Source organism: Anguilla anguilla, chromosome 12 (assembly GCF_013347855.1).
Source record: "Anguilla anguilla isolate fAngAng1 chromosome 12, fAngAng1.pri, whole genome shotgun sequence".
Classification (NCBI taxonomy): Eukaryota; Metazoa; Chordata; class Actinopteri; order Anguilliformes; family Anguillidae; genus Anguilla; species Anguilla anguilla.
This window is the reverse complement of record NC_049212.1, coordinates 12,867,268-12,883,501: the sequence shown is the minus strand read 5'-3', so window position 1 is coordinate 12,883,501 and position 16,234 is coordinate 12,867,268. Positions and strand designations below refer to the sequence as shown.

The 16,234-nt window shown below is 42.5% G+C and overlaps 1 protein-coding gene across 1 annotated transcript in view; it reads left to right on the top strand.

Annotated features, from left to right (window-relative positions):
• The first annotated feature begins 7,824 nt into the window (after positions 1-7,824).
• The window catches only part of LOC118209933 (E3 ubiquitin-protein ligase CBL-B-like), a 64,826-nt gene continuing 56,416 nt past the window's right edge, over positions 7,825-16,234 (top strand). The window contains exons 1-3 of the mRNA XM_035385663.1: positions 7,825-8,251; positions 9,104-9,274; positions 10,576-10,826. Of these exons, the coding sequence (XP_035241554.1) occupies positions 9,107-9,274; positions 10,576-10,826 (419 nt within the window). The 5' untranslated portion in view covers positions 7,825-8,251; positions 9,104-9,106. The remainder of the gene's footprint in view (positions 8,252-9,103; positions 9,275-10,575; positions 10,827-16,234) is intronic.

Below are 16,234 nucleotides of genomic sequence, written 5' to 3'. Positions count from 1 at the left end.
AGAAAGAGCTCGCTGCGCTGGTCACTGCCCGGTCATACTCATCCGAGCGCAGGCGTCCGGTAAAAGCCTCTGTGAAAGCCAGCCATTTTTACAGCCCATTGCCCACACTCCAGGAAGGCATTGTTACAGCTTACAGTGCTGAGAGGTGGTGTCACAGCACGCAATAATGTGAGGTTCAGCCATGAACGCAAACAGCCTGACAGGAATTGACTAACGAACCCACACGCTAAGCATAAGAGGGGGTTAAACTTTGACCTCAGAAATGGAATTTTGAGCCGTGTACTCAAGTTCTGCTTGACAGGAACAGTACGTGTTCACACGTACACGGCTAAGCTGATGCATTCTAGCTTTTTAAAATTTATTTCAAGCTGTTGAGCCAGAATTATTTGAATTGGTCCTTTTTAAGAAAATTACATACATTTAACCTACTAAACTGAACATGAATTTGAATAAATCAGCCTGGAGGAGATTGGTATTGCTGAGGCCTTTGAGGTAGGCGAGCTCTGAATAAAAGCTGTTGATTGCCTGGTATATTTGTTTTTACAGGTTATTTTATTAATGTAAATAATCACTATTTATTTAGCGGATACCCTTATCCAGTACGACATCATGCATTTACGCAGCGGTGAATTTACAGAAGCAATTAAGGTCAAGTACCTTACTCAGCATCACATAAAAGCCCAATCCTAAACTGCCACAAAGCATTCTAATGCAATTTTAAAATTTTAACGAAAACAGTGATTTGAGCCCTGTAGAAAATTCCATCACAAAGCCAGCCTGAAGTAGTTTAGAATCCCAGCTGGTCTTAGCTGCAATTTTCAGCATGGTGGTCATACATCCCTTTCTGATGAGAGCTACAGTATGATGCCAGCAGGGGGTGGGTAGAGAGGGATTCTTCTCACCCCCCCCAACCCCAACCCCCCTTTCTGACTGCTATCTCCTGAAACCTGGAAGCCCTTTTGCAGATTGCAGCTCAAGCCCAACACTGCTTACATTCAATCCATTTATGCAGATAGATGTATCTTTATCAAGGGTACAATGACAGTGTCCCACCAGGGAATCGAACCGACACATTTTCAGTCACAAGCCCAGGTCCTGACCCTCATGCTACACCACGGTCATCGACGACTTTGGTTTTGTGCTTTCAGTTTCCATTACGCCTTCGATTTTCTGTTTCTGTTTTTTTTTTTTTTTTCTTCTCCCAAGGAAATATGGGAATAAAATGGCTTCACACCCACTTGCGGCTGCGGCGTGATAACCACACTCATCGCTGTGACAACAGAAATGTGATGTTATGCCCTCTGCGACTGCGCTTGAGTGGCACATATTCGAAATGGCGAAGGTTCAGGTTTACGGTCCGCAGCCCACAAACTGAAACGCGGAAGGCCGTGGACTGGAGGGTGTAATTTGGCCAAGATTAATCATTGCACACCGATTCCTGCAGTTTGGGAAATGTGCAGAGATGTCAGGGTTTGCTGAAAGACTCGCTGCAAAGTGTCTACAAGGCAAGCTGCAGCTTTCCCGCAGATAGCTGACAGGTTATTCATATACGGCACATACAGCTGATGAGAAGCTGTTTTTTGACAGTGAATCTGGAGCTTGTATATTACATGTTCACGGATTGTCTGTAGCATAATTACAGCTTATTATAGTTAGAATTTTTATGTTAAACGTGAGATCGTAGCACTCAGTAATCATTCAAATGCCTGTTGTTGACTTGTCAATCCAGCTGTGTGGTAATCATATAAATACTGTAGGTATATAACGTGCCGTAACACTGTCAATGTATCGCTGACAATATATTAAAACGAAAACGGTCGTCACTTTTGTCACACGCTGCGCACAATGTGAGCTGTGAAATCATTTTGGGTCCTGCTTTTTGCAGTGTGCTGACTGCACCTTCCTCTGATTACTGAAACTTTTTTTTTATATAACAGCATGAGTCTACATGAGAAAAAAATACCTATTTCTGGAAAAAGAAATAAACAAGAAATCCCCAGGAAGAGCAATGTCCTTGAAATGGAGGTGTAATGGCAAGCATTTAGTGAGCCCAGCAGTGCGGGTGATGTTCTGCCCTGGGGTTGTTCCCCTCTCCCTCACACAGTCTAGGCCTCGTCCTTATTCCGAAATGAAAAATCCCGGTTCAAAAGGAAGGAGCTGGAACTCATTAGTGAAATCAGTTGGCTGAATTTATTGGTGGAAGAAACACATGGCAGGACTTTTGCTGCCTGACCCCTGGACTTTCCTCCACTGTCCTAATTAGTGGGAGAGTTTTATGTCAAACGGTGCCAAAGTTCAGCATTTTGCATCCCGGCTCACTGTTTCTCGTTAAACCGACTTTGACCGCTCAAATGAGTTTACCACCAGTGCTGGCTCCGTAAAAAAAGTGAACGCGGTGGTGGGAGCTCTACTTTCACAAAGAGTCGGAAGCCTCTTCTTTCTTTTACTCCGTGAGTATCACATTTCAAAACAGCGCAGTCCGCAGCAGGGATTCAGAGCAGAGGAACTTCCTTTTAAGGCTTTTCCTGTTCTTGGGGGGCTGTCCAATCAGAGCTCCCTGCTTTCCCCGAGCCCCGCCCACTCTGGCCCTTGTGGTTGGTGAGTCAGGGATAGCGGGGCATGAGACTGCGATGATTTCAAGGGCCGGCCCGCTGCCAAGCCACATCGCAGCAGCTGTATCCGTCTTTCCCGGGAGGTCTGATTAAGCCTTTTCATTCACAAAGATTCGAAAGGCCTGCCTGAAGGGTGGAAATTTCACACGTGGTGTCATACCGACTGAGCAGTCACTGGAGGCGATACTTCTCAGTGCTAGCACTAGCTAGCTAGTTAAAACCTTTCTGTACGCATGCCACAGAGGTCACGTTAGCGACAGGAGCTAATGTTTCATACAGGAAACCAGTGTATTCAAAAAGACACAGCTTATCTGTAAGTGTCATTGGTCTCAATAGAGTGTGCAAAACCGGTTGATTGTCTAATTACTGAATAACGTGGGCTCCTTCCGTGGGCGTGGTTAGAGTGGACCTGCATTGGTGCCCCAGAGGAGTACAGTTCTAAACAACTCACACGACAGGTTCTGTATCAGATGAACAATGGCCGCTTCACATTTTTATTCAGCATTGCCTTTCCTGTTCCTTTACCCTCATTAATCTCAAAATAACTCAGAGACACAAGCATGGTTGCCATGGTTTCCCCAAAGGCTGGGAGACAGCAAGCTGAGCCGGCCGGGAGCAGGTAGGCGGACTGGCTTTACATACTGTAACTGCCGAACGGTCCAACCTTTCGCTTGTTTTCAAGCTTTTTTGTCGAGCCTCTTTGCATCTGAAGCAGAAATCAGTTGATTGTGCTTTCGTAATCAGCCGCAAATTCAGAGGTGGTTCATTTTAATGTGTTCTTCGGGGGTGATATCTACCAGCATTAAATCCTGAGAACATAATGTCACAGTTTGCTGCACAACAGACATGTATCCACTCAATAAAAATTGTAGTTATGAAGTAACAATTGTGCAAATTCCTGTGTATATGTATAGCACTTTAACTATACAAGCTGCCTCCACTGCACAGACGTAGTCTCTACCCAGGAGAAAGCATTAAGGGTACATAGCTTTTACACCTGTCGAACCATGGCAGTCTATGACTTCCTGTTTGTCATAACATACTGTTCCCATCCGAGTCAGCCGAGGTCCTGCAAGTGACAATGGCAACAAATGTATTGAGCAGTAGAACCAATACCAAATATCAAGCGGTGGATCATAAATTATAGTTATGGATCTCACACTGTATATAGTGCATTAAATATTGAATATAGTACAGAGAAAGTGGATCACTCAAGGGCCAAACTTGACGCTCAACAAACAAACAATAAATAAATAAATGAATAAATAAATAAATTTGAAAAGGGCAATATTTATTTTTTAGTACAACAGTTGTTCTGATGCATAACACCATAATTGTAAATGCGTGCTAGCATTTTAAGATATTTATAACCATGCAGCCACATACAGTTCAGGATATTTCATTATTACTGCCATTGCTGGTACTTTTGAATCCCAAGTCTTATCAGTACGGCTTGAGTTGCCTCTTTCCATATGTTTTTTTTTTTTCTTTACCTCAATCCTTTGTTAGTCATGTAACGTGGTCTCAAATGTGAAAGGAAGAGGAGAGTACTGGGAGCTTTAGTGACAGCTGCTATAGCCTGCCAGCACATATCCTGTCACAAGCACTGCTTAAACGTGAGAAAGATGGAGAAGCTCCTCTGGTAGGTTGAAAAGGGTCTTGGGGTGACTAGGAAGACTGGGAAGAATCTGTCAACTCATCACAGGGAAATGCAAGTGAGAGCAAAACACACAAACGCGTTTGAATATGTTCTGTACAGCACGTGCTATCGTGTGTCACATTTTTCACGAGGGCAGTGTAGATATAACCCCCCCCCCTTCCCCTATCCCCACTCCCCCATCCCCACTCTCCCCTGTAAATAGGCTGTCATTCTCCCACACTCACACAGCTGCTGACTAATCCAGGGACCGTGGAGCTGCATCGTCAGGTCTGGGGCATTTCCTGACTCCGAAACAGTAATCACCCCAAACACAACTCATCCCTTGGCCAGTCATGGTCCACGGCATGGGGAATTACACTGCTTACCTTTATTAAAAACCGAGTTAGAAAATTTCTGGAATTGTTCATTGAACGTCATTGATATGAGGATGGAGATACGCGTGCTTAGTCTTAGTTTATACAATTATTTTGTGAAAATTCCAACATTTGTTTCTGTACACAGGGTTGGCTCTTGTTATACTGCAAAGCTGTTGAGCATTTCAGGACTGAAAAGTGATTCAGTCTCTTAAATGCAACTCTGAGGAGGCTTTTTTCTGGCTGTATTACCTGCCACAAGAAATTACTTCCCTCATATCTTAAGATCGTTCTCCTGAATATGATATTGCAGTGGTTATAGATAAGAAGCGTGTCCTGTCAGTTTAAGCTGAAAAGTACTGTGTGGCTGCTGTGATGTACCATTGGTTTTCATTTTATTGCTGGGATAAAGTTGATCTGTTATACCCGTTGCTATTCGTATGTCTTTAATAAACCTTATGAATTTGTTCTTGGAAGCTTATAAATGTAGTCACATTGATTCATCAAGCTGTGTGACTGGAGACATTCTTCCAAATGACTAACATTTAATTACTGAATGACGAGTGCTGTTCATGTACGTGTATTGTTCAGTCACTTGTAATGGCAAAGTTGCATTTTTTAAATTATGACACACTTCACGTGTCCTGCTTAGCAAGAAATAACTTGTGGCCAATTACCTTTCTTCCTTTTTACGTGATTTTGGTGACACAATTACACATTGCAGCATCATCCTTGCATTTATACCACGAGGCCTTGAGATGTGTCACTGGGAGGAAACCCCTTATTCATCACCGCTTACAGTATGAGAGGTTTGCGTGCTCATTCTGGCAACCTGCAGGCAAAAGAAATTTCCCTTTTTCATTTGCAGAGCTGTGCACAGTTCTCTATCATCAAGTCTATGTACAGTAAAATCCTTAACTCATTGTCATTATAATGTATAAAATGACAGGTACCAAGATTAAGAACAGGCCAGGGTTCCAGGAAAGCTTTTTCCACATTCTGGCTTGTTGGTCCTTGAATAACCTTCAAAACACATTCCACTTTAAGAGCTTGATTTCATTAAAAGAAATTAGATCACGAGTTCAGAAGCTGTGCTGGGAGTATGCAATCGTTTTAAACTATTGGCATCCTTTGTTTTTATTGTATATGATTGATGTTTGTTATCTCATAATTCGTGTATTGTATTTTTATCTTCTGTGCACTTTTGAGCTGATGGGACACAGCCGGGAGGAGACGGGATGTTAGACATTGCAACGAAAAAGCAGCGCCTTTACTGGCTAGTGCAGAGGTAGGCAAGGAGGGCTGTATCTGCATCTGGATTTCTCTGCAACTTCTGGCCTTAATTACTAAACCAGCCCTGACATTTACACCATCTGACATTTTAGTACATTTCTTTGATAAGTGCACACATAACAGCCAAAGACCTTGTGTCCCAACGTGAAACATTTAACTGTGATCTAATCTCCGAGTGAACCAGTGTTGGGGTACACAGCCCATTAGCTTGTTTAGCCTAATTAGCGGAAACGAAAACCTGCATATACAGTACGCTACCGTACAGAACGTCTCACCTCTCGGTTAGTGAATACTTGTTACATTGTAGGCAGATATGCTGGAAAGCACTCCAGAGACCAGCGCAGATGGGAGCAGCATGTCCGATGTCCTATCTGGCCTGCAGGAAACCACTTCACCGATGCTCTCACAGCAGGACTTCATCATGGCCACAGCTACTGAGCTAGGTCCAGGGTTACTTCTGTAGGTTATAGCCATGCGCGAATCACAGCCTCTATATCTTTGTCTTATCTTTTTATGTCTTTTTAAAACTTGTTCAACTTCACTGTGATGTTCATGGTGTACAGAGGAAGCAACTGTGACAGAGATATGTTAATTTGTAGAAAAGAGAAGATTACACTTTTTTTCTCCAAAGCACCAATATACAAAAAATATGTGCCAAAAATAATCACTGCCTCTCTCATCCTGTTGATTATTAAGAACAGCTCAACCAGCATCTGGATAATGTGTGTCATGTCACCTGCCAGTTTGCCATAATTAGACAGATCGGTGCAGTAGTGCAGTGGGTAGCAAGAAGGTCGTCTCATAGCAAGAAGGTCTTGGGTTTGCATCCCGACCTTGGCCTTTCTGTGTGGAGTTTGCATGTTCTCCCCATGTCTGTGTGGGTTTCCTCTGGGTACTCCGGTTTCCTCCCATAGTCCAAAGACATGCAGGTAGGCTAATTGGAAACTCTAATTGCCCATAGGTGTGAATGTGTGAGTGAATGGTATGTGCGCCCAGCGATAGATTGCGAACCTGCCCAGTGTGTATTCCTGCCTCTCGCCCAGTGCACCCCCCGCGACCCTGACCAGGAATAAGCGGGTATAGATAATGGATGGATCGACAGATCAAATATTACATGACCTTGCAACTGCCGAGAATGTTTTATCTTCAGATTTTCATCTGCAGATCTGTGAGGTGTGCTGCTCAAACTTGTAACAACAATGAGAGGAAAGAAGGCGTAATGTTTATTTTGAAGTATTTCTCCTGGAACCAGTTGAAACAATCTGTCATTTGTGCTATCTGACGGAAACATACAGGTATCAACAGTCTAATTTAATCCTTTTTAGGGAGGTCAGGTGAACTGTATCCAAAAAAAAAAAAAAATGAATGAAATATCAACTTATCTTCACTCATGTACAAAATCACAGACCCTGAGAGCCAATGATAGGCTGCCAATTTTATTAAACTAGTCAATAGTAGGACTGCAATTTATAATGTACTGTACCCAAGACATAAAATGTACTGTACCTTAACATAAAAATTAGGGCAGATTTTTATAGCTGAAAACAATGACCTCTAACTTGCAACTTAATATGTGGACTTATGCTTCATGGCAAAACTACTTTGGGTTCATCCTAAAATAACTGTTTGGACATGCATTCATTGATTTGCCGGGAATGTTTCTGGAAACCTCTGAATTTATTTGTGGAAAATTATTTTATAACAAATTTTATACCTATAATTTATATTTGCCTTGATCGGTGCTATCATAATTGTCTCAAGCCCCTGCCCAGTTTCTCTTTTGATTGGTTACTGAAAGGAGGTTCCTATGCCTAATCAAGGTTACCCCGGGTTGATTTCTTCGACATCACCGCCCTCTGCTCCGCCCAGTTTTTCCTTCACTCCGTGAAGTTTTTCTCTTCGTCTATAACGCGCACTGACATTTAATAGGCTGAAGGAGTTGGTTGCTTTGGTGTTTAAGCAATGAAATACGAATGAGCACGTCGGCGAATCGAAAGGAAACTCACCAGCAAAGAGTGTTGAATGTTAGGGCGCTTGCTGTTGACTCCAGTTTCGGTTGCCAAAAGGATTTAACTGCCCCTCCGTTCTGATCTGTGGCTGCGCAGCCGTCAACAGTCAAATACACGACTGGGAAAATGACATTTAAAGAGGAAAACTGCTTTTGTAAAAGCTAAGGAAGTGTGTTTTGGAGGGAGGGCATGAATCTGTAAGACTTCTCAGTGTTTGTTTTGTAGATTTTTTTTGGTTTTGGTAGTGGGGAACACCTAGTTCCAAGCGGAGGGACGCCTCTTGACATTATCTGCTGCGTGGACTGCTGCTTTGTTTCTGCCGCAGTAAGTTTGGATAAGTCAAGCTATAATCAAACAGGACTTTCAGTGAAAAGGGTTTATAGCACGAGAAAAATAACTAGCTTTAGTCGGCTTAAAATAAGCATTCTGCATGATTAGCAGCTAGCTGGCAACTGAACTTATGCTAACGAAGAATCACTTGTTTTAGCTGTGAAGTTAGCTAGCTTACTAGTTGGTGCTAGATGATTTTAAATATTGAAATGACTTTCTACCTAGCTTTCCCCCAACTTGCTAGTCCTCCTACTGTAACACACTTTGTAGCAGCAATAGCTACTCTGTTGTAACTACATGACATAATGCTAACGTTAGCTTGTGTTCGCTATGTACATGTGTGCTCAATAGTAACTCGGTATCGACTATACAATAACAGCTGGTTGAGTGAGATAGTCAGCAAAGTTAGCTTTCTATTCTAGCCTGTGGCGTTAGTTTAATAACGTCTGGTTCCCTCTAGGTCTTACAAGTTAAGGGAGCCAGACAGCATTTGTAAACTTGGCTAGCTACATGGCTTGCTAACTACTTCCAGATGTTGATAACTAGCAGCATCAGAATAATGTATCATACTAGACACTAGCCATATAGCTAAAACTATTTTGGTTGGCTTCTGAAACCGCAGTGCAGTACTAAGCTACTCTGGTAGCTATCACGCTGGCTAACATTAGCTGGCTGACTGATGTTTGATAAGCTAAATTAGCAAGATGGATAGCAGCTGGCTAACTTCCATCGGTAGTCATACTTTTATGTCGGTAGCTAGCGTTGTATATTTTGCTTTTGTGACATTCACTGTCAGTTTGTCTTGCTTGCTAATGTTATTTCATTTTTTTGGTTAAACTGAAATAGCAAATGGCAACAGCTCTCAGAGAAAGAAACCCGGGAGGTCGCGCACCTAACCCGAGGAAAGGCCGGATTTTAGGCATCATTGATGCGATCCAGGATGCTGTCGGACCGCCGAAACAAGCTGTCGCTGACCGCAGAACAGTGGAAAAAACGTGGAAGCTCATGGATAAAGTGGTAAGTGATCGTTTTTGCTTTTAGAGTTAACGGTAAACTAAATGTCTAATAATGTGGACATAAAATATATGTATCTATGTTAGCACTGTCACTTTAGCCATTCTACGATTAAGTTACCCCACTAAAAATTTCAGCCTTCAGCATTTTTGAACAAGTAAACTCTTACCATAACAGTCGGTAAACCAGCTAAATTTACTACCCTCATAGTTTTGCAGCTCTGTGGGCATGGGGTCTTGAGGCAGTCCCACGCATGATGGATTGCCTCCTGCCCAGTGCGTCTCCTGTGTGGCAGACCTTGGGCATTCATGGCGCCAGCCAGCGGTCGTCCTTTAAAAATGTAATTAGTTTATGGAGTTGTGATGTAACACGTAACTTCTCTTTGAACTTGAAATATGCGGAATGTTTTTTAACTAAGTGTTACGAATGTGCGGTACCCAGCTTGCGCACAATCTCCAGGGCGAAGCAGGTTGCAACTGCCATCCACAACAAAATTTGACGTGACCTTTAGTCATAATCAGAACCTTTCATCTGCCAACTTCCTCCGATTTACATAAATACATAATAAGAAGCCAAAAGTTTTCTCGGTATATGGTATTGAGATCTATTAGTTTCAATTTGTAACAAAGAGCCATTCACCATCTGTTACCTCTGGCCAAAGAGACTATTTTAATCATATTGCACCTACTGTATGGCTAAATAAGTCAAATGGGTCAGCTTTTGGTTTTAAAAGGATACATTATTTTTCAGTTTTGTTCAAACTCTGCTGGAACTCATCAGTCGCCGCACTGAGCGTGGGGGTGTCTTTCATTTATAAATAATAATGATAATTAAACCTATTGAATGTCAGTGCTCTGTTGCTTTCAGACACCTCTGATTAGCAGCTGCCTCTGTGGGATCTCTGTCTGGAGGCAGGCTGTAATTAGAGGGGAAAAGGAGTCGGACTGCTCAGCCAAACCTAATGGGCAATTGGGCTTATGAAAATAAGGGTTTCTTTTTTCTATAATGACCGAACCGTTTAATAACAGTGATGCATACGTTTGTAAGCCAGCCAAGCAGAGTAATTCAGTTATTTGCTTTCGCAAACTCTGTAAAAGATATGCAAGTTCATTCACGCATCAAGAAAAAAAACATTGGGCAGTGCCCTGATGTAAACTTTATTGAAACCTTGTGTTTATCATTGTTGGATGGATGTGAACCGTGCTCTCAGTTGTCAGTCACGCTTCTAGGCTTCTGCTGGTCACCGCTCATCTTACTGTGTTTTTGAGTGACGGACAAGTCTTTATTATGCAATCTCTTTGCAGGTGAGGCTGTGTCAGAATCCCCGGTTGCACCTGAAGAACAGCCCGCCGTACATCCTGGATATTTTACCCGACACCTATCAGCACTTGCGGCTTGTGCTCTGCAAGTACGAGGAGAGCCAGAAGCTGGCGCAGCTCAGCGAAAACGAATACTTCAAAGTGTACATCGACAGCCTGATGAAGAAGTCCAAACGGGCGATCCGCCTTTTCAAAGAGGGCAAGGAAAGGATGTACGAGGAGCAGTCACAAGACAGGTAAGGAACCAGCCCTGTGTCCATCACATGATCAAGGAACCAGCCCTGTGCCCATCACATGATCAAGGAACCAGCCCTGTGCCCATCACATGATTAAGTGTGATTCCTAAGTAGTGAACCTGGAAGACCGCGTGTGTTTACATTGCGTTTTGCTTCCGACAACGGGTGCCAAAAAAATAATTCCGAAGAGCTTTTGTGGATGCCTGAACTCGGATATATACTGTGCTTTGCAGAACTGCTGGTTCTTTTCACTTTGCTCTCCAGTCAGCTATCGCCTCTTAAAAATGAGCTATTTAAGTTGGTTTAAACCTTATAATAAACTTTATAATAATGAACTTTGTTTATATGACACATTTCAAACACTTCAGTGCCATTCAATGTGCTTTACGGGAAGTGACAGAAGTAAAAACAGACAAGAGGACAAAAATAAAACAGTAGAATATATATAAAATAACAGGAAAATATATTACCTAATAAAGAAATACTCTGGCGTGAAATAAAAAAAAAGAAAATTAAAAAGATAAAATAATGAATAAGCTAAAATAAGTTAAAAAATTAAAAAAAAATTCCTAATGAAAAGCACATTGATAAAGGTAGGTCTTCAGATTTCTCTTAAAAATATCCCCAGATTCAGATGCCCTCAGATCCGAAGGGAGCTTTTTCCACAGCCTGGAGGCATATGAGCTAAAAGCAGCCTACACTTAAGTTTTAGTTCTTGATCGTGGGATGGACAGTAGGAGGGAATCTGAAGATCTGAGAGCTCTGACATAGTTTTCTATGAGATTAATTAAATAATCAGGGGCAAATCCACCGATAGCTTTAATAACCAGTAAAGCACTTTAAAATCAGTTCTAAAATCAACCGGCAGCCAGTGTAATGATTTTAAAGTAAGGGTGATATGTGCACATTTACTGGTTCTAAGTTAGTACCCTGGCAGCAGCATTTTGAACTAGCTGCAGTTTATGAATTGCTGTGCGTGGAATGCCAGAGAATAAAGCACTGCAATAATCAAGGAGACTTGTTACAAATTCAGGCATCAGGTTTTTGGAATCTTCTTTGGAAAGGAAGGGTCTTTTTCAATATTTCTTAGCTGGTAAAAAGTAGTCTTGGTTACATTTCTGATATGTTCATTAAAATCCAGGTTGCTGTCGAATAAGACGCCCAAATCTTTCACCTGAGTAGTGATATTTAAATCTCTAGTTTTAAGGCGAGATACAATTTTTTCTCTCTTGATCTTATCACTAATTACCATGACAGCTGGTTTATTTTGTTTTAGTTTTAGAAAATTCATAAAGTCATCCACATATTTGTGTCTGCACTACAGCTTGAAAGAGTGTCAATAGGACAAAAATCATGTGGCACACCACATGTAATGCTGACCCTCTTTGAGGAAAAATCATCAAGAGAGACATTATATTTAAGACCCAACAGAAAACTGTGCCTGAAAGCCCAACCCATTTTTCTAGCCCGGAGATATGGATTTCATGGTCCGCTGTGTCAAATGCAACACTCAGGTCAAGAAATACCAGAACGGAGAGATTTCTATTATCTTAGTGTACTCTAATATCATTACCAACTTTAATTAGAGCTAACTCAGTGCTGTACTTTGCACAGAAGCCAGATTGAAATTTTTCAAAAATAGTATTTGTATTTAAGTAATCTGGCAACTAGGCTACAGGAAGGCCAGCTTTTCAAGGACTTAACTTAAGAACATCAAATTTGAGATTGGCCTGAAGTTATCAAGAATGGAAGGATCAAGAGTGCTCTTTTTAAGAAGGGGCTTAACTATGGCGGTCTTGAAAGTGGATGGAAAAATGTTAGCCTGCAGGGAGTTATTGATCATATTTAGCAATTCTCCTGAAAAGCAGGTATAGACTTTCTTTAAAAAGCTGGAGGGGATGGGGTCAAGGGCACTGGTAGACGATGTGAGACTACTTTGCTACTTTGTTTTTAAAGGTTATCATCAATGAGGTTAAAAAAAAATAAATTAAAATAAAGTTTATGGGAAGCGATACAGGGTCAATTTTAGCATAAACACAGTTTTGTTTGGTGGAAATATCCAATCTTATGTCAGCTATATTGTCACTGGAAAAACCTGCACATTCATCACATTTGACAGCGGATGTTTTTTTTCGTGTTTTAAGAGAAGGATTTATTATTTTATCAACTTATGAAAATAAAAAGTGGCGCTTGTCATTGTTTTTGGAAATAAGATTTTTTTTTAAAGCTTTCCCGGGCAGTTTTGGTGCATTGATTCTCATTTGAGAGATTCTCGTTTAAAATATGAAAATTAATATAGTTTTATTTTCCGCCATTTACGTTCTGCTCTTTGACACTTTGTTTTAAGAATGGCCGTCTTCTCATTTTTCCAGGGGGACATGAAATTATCTGTAACTTTTTTCATTTTAAGAGGGGCCAGAAGGTCAATGCTTGCTCTTAATCTTTTGCAATAGCAGTCAACCAGGTCATTACAGGAGGAGTGCAGGCAAGGGGAGGGGCTATTTCTAAAACTGGCAATAAAATTGTCGGCACCTTCAGAGTCAAGGTAGAGTTCCTTCATGGTACCTTCTTTATGATTAACTTCATTATTAAAACAGTAAAAAAATACTCAAAAATGATCAGAAATAGTAACATCAAAGACGGATGAAAAGACAGTGGAGAGTCCCCGTGTTGTAATAAGATCAAGAATGTGTCCCCATGCTTCTGAGTGAGCTCATTTAAGTGCTGGTGTGAAATCCATCAACAGGTTACTAAAGACCAAAACTCTAGCATCAGTGGTATTGTCTGAATGCCAGTTAAAGTCACCCACAATGGTAATCCTGTTGTAATCTGTATGAATGATTCACAGTGGCTCAGAAGAAAATTCATCCAGAAGTATGGCATTTTGTATAGGGGGCCCGTAGACTGTGACAGCCAGTATATAAGGTTCACATTTTAAAAGCACTGCATGATGTTCAAAGGATGAAAAATGACCAAGGGACAGCTGTCTGTGACCTAAAGAGGAAGAGAGGCTGCTGGCTGTGCCTGCCCCTCTCGTGCCATTTCTAATTGAGGAGGAGGAGGATCTGGAATTAGCTGGGACTGCCTCATTAAGCACAGCCAGTCCCTCAAGTCCTAACCAGGTTTCTGTTAAGAACAAACAATCCGAACTGCTATCACAGCAACACAGGTTGTTTACTGTGAAATCTGTTAGTGACCTCACATTCCACAATGCCACATTGAGCTTCATTTGTGAGTTTGCTTTTCTGTGTAGAGAATCTGTGCTAGACATAGCCTAATCATTTGCGGGGGCACAGTTAAAAAAATTATTTGCATGACATCTCTTAATTGGTCTCTGTTTTGAATTTCTCTTTTTAATTAAAACTGAAGTACTCAGCTGCTCCTTTTCATTTTCGTCCAGAGGAGAGGGGGCTTAGCAGTGCACAGTTTTCTGAAGGGTTAACAGAAACTGATTTAGCAGCATGAATAGAGTTTGCTACGGGGGCAACAATTTGATTATTAAAACTAACACAAGGTTTCGTATTAGAAGTAAAACCGGTATAATTTGGTCCAGAACCCAGTAGAACGGCCGTTTTTTGTAGTGGAACCAAAGACCGCAGCATTTGGACCTAGTGAGCATCGTTTGTTGAAGGACACGACCGGTTGCGAGTGGCAGACACAGTGACGCAAGTTCACAGACCACATTCGTGCACCCAGCGAATTTGGGTGAAGACCATCTTTTGAGAGTTTTCTCGGTACCAAAAAAAGATGAAAATAATCTAGAAAGCTCCCGTCGTATGCACAGCAGGTGGAGGAGCGCCAGGTGTGCTGGCTCAGTAATTTGCTGAAACGTGGACCCACTCCACCTAACGTGGGAATTTGGCTGGAGATGAGGACGTGCTTTATTTAGGACAATGTCTGGGTATCCAGTAAGTGGATAAAGTCCCTTTTCAGAATCTTTGATGATTCCCATCGAGGGATATCGTTAGTCCCGACCTGAACGACTGGTCTTATAAGGTCTGGGTGATTTTTAAATAAAAGCGTGGATTTTTTCAGCCATGTCGAGGATTTGAGCACCTGGGAAATGATAGATTTTTTGCTTGCGTTGCCCTGACATTTGTAATTACGGAGCTGCCAGTGAGCGGAGTCGACGGCGAGTCTGAGTGCTGGAAAGGGGCAGGCGCTCTGCGACCCGCTCGCTCGACCGGAGCCAGCAGCGGAGTCCGGGGTGGCAAAGCCGGCACAGTGGCGGTAAAACGCCCGCAGAGGGCCCGGGCGGGGAGACGGCAGGACGCTGCCGAGGTATGGATTTTGCCATCATCGCCTGGTCCCTAGCGCCTGAAATCGGTTCTCAAGGCGTAGGTCCACCTGAGGGGGAGGGGGGAGGGACGCGAGGAGCGCCTTCCTTTCGCTTTGCTTTGCGGCCACCTGTCCCCGGCTGTGTGGCACGGGGGGGCCGAACAGACTGGAGACTTGGGCCTCGCTCCCAGCCTTGGCCAGGGCTCATCCACGCCGGTCGGCACGGCATTTGGAAGAGCAGACTACCCTACCTTTGTTTGGGCAAGGCCGGGGAAGCCTGGGATCCACTGCAGTTACCCCAGAGGCAGCGACGAGGGAGTCCGGGAGGTGCTCATTCTCTCTCTTCTTAGTGGAGGGTTCAGGTCCTTCCTTCAAGCTCGGCGATTTTCCGGGTGTGTTCCAGACCGTTTGCCCACGCAGGGCTTTGATTTCCTGCCCTGCTTTAAACCTTGTCTGTCTTCCGCCATTAACCTTGTCTGCCGTTAAAGTAATTACAATAACAGATGTGTTCAGGATGGACTTGTTTCCTCTTTGTTCACTTTATTCAGTGCCAAAGCCGTGGAAAGCTTCATTCATGACTGTGTCCTCTGTCTGGCTCCTGGCTCAACGAACACAAACTTCACTTTTCAGCCAAAGTTCTCAAATTGATAATGTGGAAATGGTCCCTGGCTAATAGGCTAGTGCGTTTTCACTTTGTAATAAAAAAATCAGCATGCTTAGTCCTCTTTGTTATGCAATTGAAAATGGTACTCGTTCTTTGTGTTGTGCAAATACAATAAAGGAAAAACTCAAATAGTTCCTGCAATCACAGGTCGTGGGATTATAGTTTGATTGTCCTCCATGTGTAGCCTGTGTTTTTTAATGAAACGTGAATGCAGTCCCATGGACAGACTTCTTGGAAGTTTGGGAGGTATATGCTCAAAATAAAAAGTAAACCTTTGGTTAAAAACATGAAAATGAAATCACTGCAGCCGAAAGGGGGCGTATGCATCGATACGTGTCTGCAGGGGTCGGGGCGAATGTGATGGGTGAGCTGAGTTACTCTTAGTCACCGTGAAAAGCATTTGTTTCTGCAAACATGGACATGGAAGAAATGGGAGATTCCTCAGGGTCCGTTCAGACCTTGCCGA